Source organism: Neolamprologus brichardi, chromosome 8, assembly GCF_056152115.1.
Source record: "Neolamprologus brichardi isolate AB-2024 chromosome 8, ASM5615211v1, whole genome shotgun sequence".
NCBI lineage: Eukaryota > Metazoa > Chordata > Actinopteri > Cichliformes > Cichlidae > Neolamprologus > Neolamprologus brichardi.
In genome coordinates, this window is record NC_142111.1 from 20,432,973 (window position 1) to 20,442,289 (window position 9,317).

Consider the following 9,317-nt stretch of genomic DNA (forward strand, 5'->3'; position numbering starts at 1 on the left):
AATTCTTGGACAATTGTGCTTGATTTTCAAATAAATCCCCTTATTATTTAATGATATAAACTATAAATATGCCAAAAAAGAAAGTTTCAGATGTCTTATTACATTACTTATAAATATCTACAATATGGAACTCCAAATTAAATTCCTAATACCTACAACAAAAACGAAAGAGAAACCTCGAAATCACATAGTTGCTCTTAGTTACCACGACAGCCAAACAATTATTACCAGGTTACTACACACAGTAAGTTAGTAACTAAGGCAACCCATGGCATTACGCATAGCGCGTCTATATTGGGAACACTGGCCGTGAACCAGAGGGTCACTCCATGACGCAGCGACGCACGCAGGGCGTTGTTCTTCCATAATGAGACTTTATAACAGAACGTCAGTCCTGGCATCAATCTAGTCTGAGAGCGACTTTTAGCACAGAGGACTACCGCTGTCGGACTCTTTTTCGGGCAAACTTGCTTTTGCTTCTCTTTTTGTGGACATACAAGCTCTACGCTCGAAGTAAGTGGACTTTGCTTTTTTCTAAACTTAGTTACGTCCAGGCGCACTCAGGCAGTTCCGGCGGATTAAAGGCAGAAACGAGATTTTCCCCGCGCAGACTGCTTCATTGCGCGTACACACAGACACGGGGGAATTGAGCTGTCACCGCAAATAAACTGGCATTAAGTTTAACATATTAATTTCAACTATAGGCAGAATTAATAAGCCTTTGTCTAATCGTGTTTCCTTCGCTTTGTTTTAACAAGTCATTTTGGTACCTGCAAAAAAAACGAATATAACTGAAATAAATGCAGTTTTGTAAATGATACATGGCGGATTTAAGGAGTTTCAAAGAAAAAAAAAAGACGTATTATTATTTAATTTAATTTAATTTATTTATTTATTTATTTTTGCTTAAAAAAAGCCAAGATTTTGTGTTGTTTGGAACAAGTTAAAGCAAAAAGGGTCCCTCTTGAGATAATCTTTAAAGTTTAATCATATTGACAAACTTGCTGTTACACTGGCTGTGACTCAAAGGCACCATACCTCTGACTATATGAAGAATATCGTTAATTATTTACTGTCTTTTGAAACTGATGTTATGGAAGGATCCTGTCATCTCAAACAGACAGGCTGAGATCAAATTGCTTAAAAGGCTGTCCGCGTTGAACGTGCTGCAGCGACACACCCATATCCCACCAATCTGACATCCACACAAATACACACACACACGTACATTGACCGTCTGATCGTCTCCTCTACTCACTGCTTTCCAGATCATCTGTAAAGATGCTGCTCCTGCTACTTGGAATCATCTTCCTGCACCTCGCTGCTCTGGTTCTCCTCTTTGTGTCAACAATTGTCAGCGTGAGTGAAAATGACATGTTTACCCTTGTCTCTGTTTGTTCAGATGTCATAGTGAGCATGCACACAGAGCAGGAGCAATTAGAAAGGCATGCATGCGCACTCAATATCCTGAAGATATAAGATATCGTGGAGGATTACATGCAAACTGACTCTCTTGGAGCCGTTATGGATGTTTTACCTCCACCACTAAACATAAAATAATTACTGTTCAACTTATTTATGTGTGTCTTAGGAATATGACTATGCCAATGAGATCTATTTCTCTTATTGACTGAGCTGTATGTTGTTGCCACCAGGTATGGACAACAGGTGAATCTACCACATCAGACCTATGGACAAACTGTTCTACCGCCTCTGGATGTAACCCAGCATCAACTGGAGGTCAGATACCAGCCTCACTTATATTTTGCTGTTTGCCTTTAAGCTGTTTGTTGACAATACAGTGGCTGGGGGATTTACTGGGAATTTACATGCTGCTCTGTTCTCTCTGAAGCTCAGTTTTAAACTTGCTTTACTTTAAAAACCCATCATTTACCTACCCTATGGTGTGGGTGTGTCACAGTTACTCTGGAACTGTGGTGCCATCTAGGGCAGAGAATGTGGCAGTGCTGTTTTGAAGTGCTAGCTGATAGGCTGCCACTGTATAAATAGTCGTGGTGCGATGTCCATATTCAGGTCTCGTGTTGGGAGTCCATAGTAACAGAGCTGTGGAGAATCAGGGTGGGGCTGCAAAGAGTATTTAAAGTTTTAAATCTATGTGCGTGTGTGTTTGAAACCAGGGAAACCTTGGACCACCGTGAGCAGAACATAGCATGCTGATAGTGGGTCACGCCCAGAGTAAGATCTCAGTGTCCCGTGTTAGCTTGCAGGGATCATTAGGACAATTTAAGGCAGCAGGTGCAGCGTTAGGAGATTTATGTACACAAAGTCAGACACTGGATGCTTTAATTAGAAATACTGATATTCATATTGATAGTAGACACTAAATACAAATATTTTACAATGTCAAAAAAGTCAAAGAGCGATATAGTTTCCTTTTCATGAAAGTTCACTCTGCATCAGCTGTATGTTTTGCTACTAAAAGTACCGTCACAGTACTGCAAGAGCTGCTGGCTGTAGCTGGCTGATGTCATTTGTCTAGTATGAGCTGCGTTCAGCCAGTGTGTATTTTGTCAGGGGCAGCAGCGGTCGCACACTCTGCCAGGTAGTTTGATGGTGCAGTCAGTTTGTTTGACTTGCTTTCACTGGTGCACTGACACAGAGTGTTTATTTAAGAAGGCGCGTGTGCCGTTCCCAGCTCTTTGCTTTGGCTTTGAGAGATGGAAGATAGTGGTCTGCTCGCACGTTGGGGCCAAGCCTGCGTTCAAAAGAGCTTTTGGAAGCTTTGCTGAGCAATCAACTTTCCTCTGAACCAAATCATAATCATGGGCATCACAGTTATTTTTAGGGAATTTCTAAACCTTCAGTGTTGCCATGAAAAAAAGAAGAAGAAAAACACACATACACACTTGTGATTCCACAGTTATCAAATGCTGAGTGAGTAAAACATCACGTGCTTGCAGCCAGGAAAATTACTTCACAAAATTTACTTGCTCTAAATTTAGCGGTCGAGGAATGTCTGCTGCCCCGGCACAGACCTACACCACATAAACAAGTGAGGGAATACTACAGCAGTTTTATTTTTGCTGTTTACTGTTTTGGGAAAAGCTTCAATAGTTACTTTCCTGTTTTGAATTTCAGCAGAATCCTTTAGTTGCTCTTCCTGGAATTTATTTCTGTAATAATAATAATGAACCCAGACCCAGTTTATGTTCATTTTTGAATGCGAGTCCCTCTTGGGTTTCTGTGTTATTTTGAACTGTAAAGCACACCTCATGCCAGGAAATGCACGATGTCACTGTTTCCTACTACTGGTCGGGAAAGAAGGAAGGAAGGAGGGCTGGAGGGCTGTTTATTAGAAAGCAGTGTACTGTCGCTGCATTCACAAAATGTTATCACAGATTTATATATAACATTTGTTATCATAGCGGAATCTAATTGTTGCATGGGTGTGGTATCAAGCTGGCGACATTTTATGGATGGAGACATGCAATGTGTCATGTTTCTTCCCATATCTCATCTATGAGCCAGTGGTCCTCGGGACATTCTCTGCTGATGTCATTGTAGGAAACCTGACTCCGAGCTGCTAACTCTATGTAGTCATCATGCAGTTTCACCAGGAAAACTGTGATTGTTTTTTAAACGGCCACAGAATAAAATGCATGAAACGTGTTACGGGGTAATGAATTGTTGTAATGAGTTAAAATGCGGTCAGTTAAAGTGAAAAACATCACACAAAGTAAGCTGTTTTATCGCTTAATCATCCTTGTTGTTCTTGAGAACGAGCACTAATAAATTATGCACTGTGCCTTTTTTCCACTTTGTAAGTGCGCCTCCATTAAAACCGCAATAAGCTTCTTATTAAAAAAAAAAAAAGTAAGAGAATCAATAAATCACAGATGTATGAGAATTTTGAAGTAGACAAATCCATATATTTCAATGTCAAACCTTCACAGAGGCATGCATACAGATTGAGTTATATTACAGAAATACATATTTTAAAGACTTATCTGGAGTACTTGCAGGCGTCAGGACTGGACAGCAGCTAGTGAGTGGCATTTGCAACTTATGCCAATACACACAGATCTAGGGAGATAAGAGCACAAAAATAGAAATAGTAAACGTGACTAAAGAGAAAGACTAAATAAGTATATAGAGGAAGGGAAAGCGCGAGTGCTTCAGGAAACTTGTGGGGCAGGAAGTGAGGTAAGGTGAGAAACCTGATAGGTCCTGATGGGGTAGGAAGTAAGCATGGAAAACCATCAGTCAAGAAATAGACACTGCTTGGAAGTCCAATGATTCCTGGAATGGCAGCACGAGTAAAACGCAAAAACACACAACCATACATGGAGATTGAGCACCAGTAGAGTAGATGGTGCATGGTGGACTCTGTCAATACAGGTGTCTAATGGGTTAATAGCTTCTAGAAGCCTGGCCTTGGAGGAAAAATCAATATGGCACATTTAGTCATAGGTCCTACTGTGAGGGGCTCACAGAGCTTTTAGAAATAAGATACCTAGGTTTCATTGTTAAGGATCCATTATAGATTCCCAGAAGTCAACAATGCCAGGGCTGCCTCATTATGTTTTATTTGTGAGGATGCTTAAATTCAGCAGGGGCACAGTACATTTCTGTCTTCTCATCCTGTTGTGTGTTCATTAAGTCAGTCAAACATCTATTATGCTCTGGTTCATGATGACTGGCGTGCTGTTGCTGACAGGACTCTCTCTCTCTCTCTCTCTTTTCAACTCCCCTCTCTCCCCTGCAGAGTGGATTCAGTCGGTCCAGGCTGTCATGATCCTATCCATCATCTTCAGCTGCCTGTCTCTCTTCCTCTTCTTCTGCCAGCTCTTCACTTTGCAGAAGGGTGGACGCTTCTTCCTCACTGGAACCTTCCAGATCCTTGCCAGTGAGTTCATCACCCTTGACACATTCACATAATTTTTATATTACGTGAGTAAATATAATAAAAATGTATTTAAAAAATGAGGCATTTCATTGATAACAGTATCAACCAAATAAATCAGCTTTTTTTCAATTTTGAGAAGCTGGAAAATGGGAATCTTCTTTATTTTCCCAAGAATGACTAATATACACGGTCACTGAAATGTTTTAGAACACCGCAGTTCTTTTTTTTAAATTGAAATTTAAACAGTTCTCATCAAATGTGTCCCAACTTTCATTGACTACTTATAACCTCATCTATCCACGTGTAGGGTAGCATGAGTATTGCACTGCAAAAAGGTGTGTGTTGCTATAAAAATTGCAAGTAAAAGGCAATTAACAAAGGAAGAGAGACAGAAGATCATAATGCTTGAAAGTGTAGGTTGTTCCTGTCAGAGAAATGGTGAAGAAACTCAATGTGTCAGTGAGTACAGTCACCTTCACCATTAAAAGGCACTCAGAAACTTGGAGAAACTCTGACAGGAAGTTGAGTCATCGGGTTGTGTGACAGCCAATTTGCAAGACCACAGCTTGAAACGTTCAGTTCAAGAGTAATCGTGGTAAGCAAGTCTCATTTTTGACTGTAAAGAGAAGGCTTTGAGTTGAAGGTTTGACAGGTTGAGCTGCAGCAAGAAAGCCATTGCTAAGATGCCAGGATAAGAAAAAAATGGCTTGCCTGGTCCATGAAACACAGCCAATGGACTGCTGAAGACTGGAAGAAGGTGTCATGGACTGATGCATCAAGATTTGAAATCTTTGGTTGATCAGCCAAGATTTTCTTTACACCGTCACGTAAGCAAAAGGATGGTTCCCCAACATGTGACATCAAATGTCAAACATGAAGGAGGAAGCGTGATGGTCTGGAGCTGTTTTGCTGGATCCAGAGTCAGTGACTTGCATAGAGTAACCAACATGGCTACCATAGCATTCTGCCATGCAGTACCCTCTGGGAAGTGCATGCAAACTTTTGACTGGTAGTCTATCTTCCGCACTACTCTGACCTGTATTAATAACACAGCAACACTTGGGTAGTCTCAGAAGGTGCTACTCATACAGTACAAATCCACCACCACCAAGAAACCATTAGTGGATTCCCACTTTCCATGTTCTATTGGAGAGAATCAGATTTAGGGGGTATGAGCCAGTTACTAATGGTTTTTATACTCCCCTTGTTCATTGTACTCCATGCCCTTTGGCCAGAGAGCATATCTACTGCAAGTCCATTGTGTTCTCTCTTGGCAGCCCTTTACAAAATCCCAGGTTTTCTCTCCACGGTGCCAGCACATTGCCTGACACCCAGTTGCCCACTCAGCCAAACAGGAATGACAATGGGAACACTGCCAGCCGCGCAGTGTTCAAATGTCAGTAAGGCTGGCGGTGGGAGGTGTGGCGTGGGAGGATGGGGGGGTCTGACAAACAGATCGTGCCATGTCAGACAAGGTTGGTCAGTGGGCAGAGCTGGAAAAGCTTACATAGGCCACAATGGGGTTCAACAAGCATGAAAAAGTGTGATGTAATGCGGGGGGATGCCTTCTGGGAAACTGACCTGCTCGTTACTGCCGCCAAGCAGGGTTCAGCCCAGGACACGAGACACACAGAAACCTGATCTAACACGAAGATGATTATGGCCAGTATTATTAAAAAGTCACCTTTCCCCCCTTGCAGGTTTGTTTGTGATGAGCGGAGCCATCATCTACACGGTGATGAGTCCAGAATGGGTGCCGGAGGGAAATTCATTTGGCTACTCCTACATCCTGGCGTGGGTGGCCTTCCCCTTGGCGCTGATCAGCGGACTCATCTATGTCATCTTGAGGAAGCGAGAATGAGCCGTCACTCCATCCCACTGTTCCCAGTAATGCGCCCCCACCCCCCGCCCAACTGCAAGTGCTATCAGTACCCCTCTGAAGTATAACTCGTGACGCCCAACTACCAGTGGAGCCACCAGGCCAAAACACCCAGTTCACAGAAGGGGGGATTAATACCAAAAATCAAACCAAAACACGAAAACACCAATACTGTCTCAGTTTAAAGATGTATATAGTATCTATGGTTTAAAACATATTTATAACACTTTTTACATATATGTACATAGTTTTTGTGTTGCTCTGTCAATGGATACTATGAGCTTTATTTTAGCTGATTAAGTGCCTCAGTCTTTGTTTGTAATGATGAAATAATTATAGACTATTTTTGTTGTGGGATTTTCTTTTTTTTTGCCTTTTTTGTTTCGGTAATTGCCAAGTAATGAGTAAGAGAGAAAAAAAGTGTTTCTTGAAGTATACTAACCAAAGTGCACGTATAGAAATAGAGAGGTTAATTAAGTATTTTCGACGGGGTTGCTTTACAAAAGAGAGTGGTAACATCCATGGATGTAGCATAGCCATGAATATGGATTTGGTCCTTTTCTATTTGTGAATTTGCAAGTTTAAGTGTATTTGTTTTCAGTCTTTTTTTCTATTTCTTACTTTCAACAAAAGATGGTGCTATGTATTTATCATTCCTATTACTGATAGCAATCATTTACAGCAGAGTTGCTTTGTTATTGTTTAGAGTCAAACAGCTTGCCGTTAATTAAAGTGAGACTCAGCCAGCGGTGCACTTCTACATCTAGTGCCTGGCTGCTTCTCTAGGGAACACAGCCGATTTCACTTTGCAGTGTCTGATTATTTTTTTTCCCCCTTTTATCAGCTACTGTAAACGGTTGGGGTGGTGCACTAATGAAATCGAAAGTCATTTAGAATGGAATGTCAGTATTATTCTGCGAGTTTATAGTCTGATCACAGAGAAAGAACTTTAAATAAGCTTTTATTTCTCAGCTCTGTTTGCCTTCATTTTCCATCATTCTGATGTTTGTGTTCGCCTCGCGCGTATGGCTGTTCAATTCTCAAAAAGTCTTTGTAGAAAAATACCAGAAAGAGCATAATCACTGCGGGGCATTATACCGAAAGGAAGAAGTTATACATTTAACGCTACTAGAATAAATGCCACCAAGTTGAAGCCATATAAAATATGAGATGATAGGAAAAACATGACTGAAATATTAACTCTATTAAGTGATAAAAGGACAGAGAGGTTTGCAGTAATGATACAACTGTCTGTTTCACATACTTGAAGTTTGACATGCTGCAGTCTCTGCCCACTGACGTTTAGATGGTTTTTTTGTCTACTGTATAAAACCTTTACTGTTTATATGTTGTGCATAACAAATGTTTATGACAATCTAGCCTAAAACACTCACTTACTAAATAAAACTACTTTCACATTATCTAATACTGTGTATTCCACTGTTACAAGGGACTGTAACACTTTATGCATGTAGAGTAAATCGTTACATTTTGCAGAAGTCTTTTTGCTGTTTGCCCGTAAACTTTTGAGACACACTTTTCTGAGCTACAAAAGCTTAATGTGGAAAATGATGATTACTACCCCATGTGTCGTGGCATATTTGCTATTACTGACGCGTGTGAAACCGTTCGAGATCAGTCGAAGACGTCGGCAACTGAAACGCAGCCTGTAAATGTCTGTGTGCAATTTAGCCAGTCAAACCTAGGTTAGTGCATGTGGTTGCAAATGCTGTATGCGACTTGTGTCACCCACACGGCGCACGATGCCAGCTATTCAAAACACGCAGATAGCGTTTCAGTGTGTACCGTGTCTCTCGTGACATCAGACATTAAGAGGACTGGGAGCATGTTCTGAACACTAATGAGAAAGCATCTGTCCTCCACTTGATGGCATCTCCCCTTCCAAAAAAGAACTACACTGTGTTGGATTCAAGTATTTCATTCTGAGCTTACACTAGATAATAGTCTGCTATGGTTTTTCAGCATGATGCTCTTCATTGGGTCCAGTTAGAAGAGACTGCCTCTAATGACAACTGCCCTCTTGATTATTTCGTGTAAAGCTGCCACTTTCAGCTGTGCTATGTTTACACCAAAACCAAATGCTCTTGATATTACCAAAAGCTACTTTGAATTTAACCATTAAAGGATGATTCTTGCCACCTTAATGGAGCTTACTGTGTCTTTCAGTCGCAGTGCACACATCTATAACATATCTAATCAATCTGAAGAACTCTCAGCCATTCTGACTAATGGAGTCTGGATATTCTATTTCTATAACAGTCACTCCTCGGCTAGCACTTTTGCACTGAGCTGATGATGCGTCTAAATCTCCAGCAGTGAAAGAGTACACTCTAAAGAAGGATTCTTGTTGCAGGCTCAGGCGGTCACAGTCTCCTACTACTGCCCCCTCTGACATTCTAGCACTGGGTAAAATGGGACCACTGCATTCTGGTCTGCGAGCGTGTGGGTGTGTGTTGTTGTTGTTTACAGACTGGGAAAGTCTCTGTGTGTGCAGATGTGCATACCACATTATACCATTCCAATGTATGATGTCATCATGGTGTACACATT

The 9,317-nt window shown here is 41.2% G+C and overlaps 1 protein-coding gene across 1 annotated transcript; it reads left to right on the forward strand.

Moving 5' to 3' along the window:
* The first annotated feature begins 323 nt into the window (after nt 1-323).
* pmp22b (peripheral myelin protein 22b) lies at nt 324-8,911 on the forward strand. The gene is made up of 5 exons (XM_006790940.3): nt 324-513; nt 1,269-1,359; nt 1,656-1,740; nt 4,727-4,867; nt 6,568-8,911. Exons 2-5 carry the CDS (start codon nt 1,282-1,284, stop codon nt 6,726-6,728), a joined length of 465 nt encoding a protein of 154 aa, XP_006791003.1. The 5' UTR covers nt 324-513; nt 1,269-1,281; the 3' UTR covers nt 6,729-8,911.
* Nucleotides 8,912-9,317: the final 406 nt, after the last annotated feature.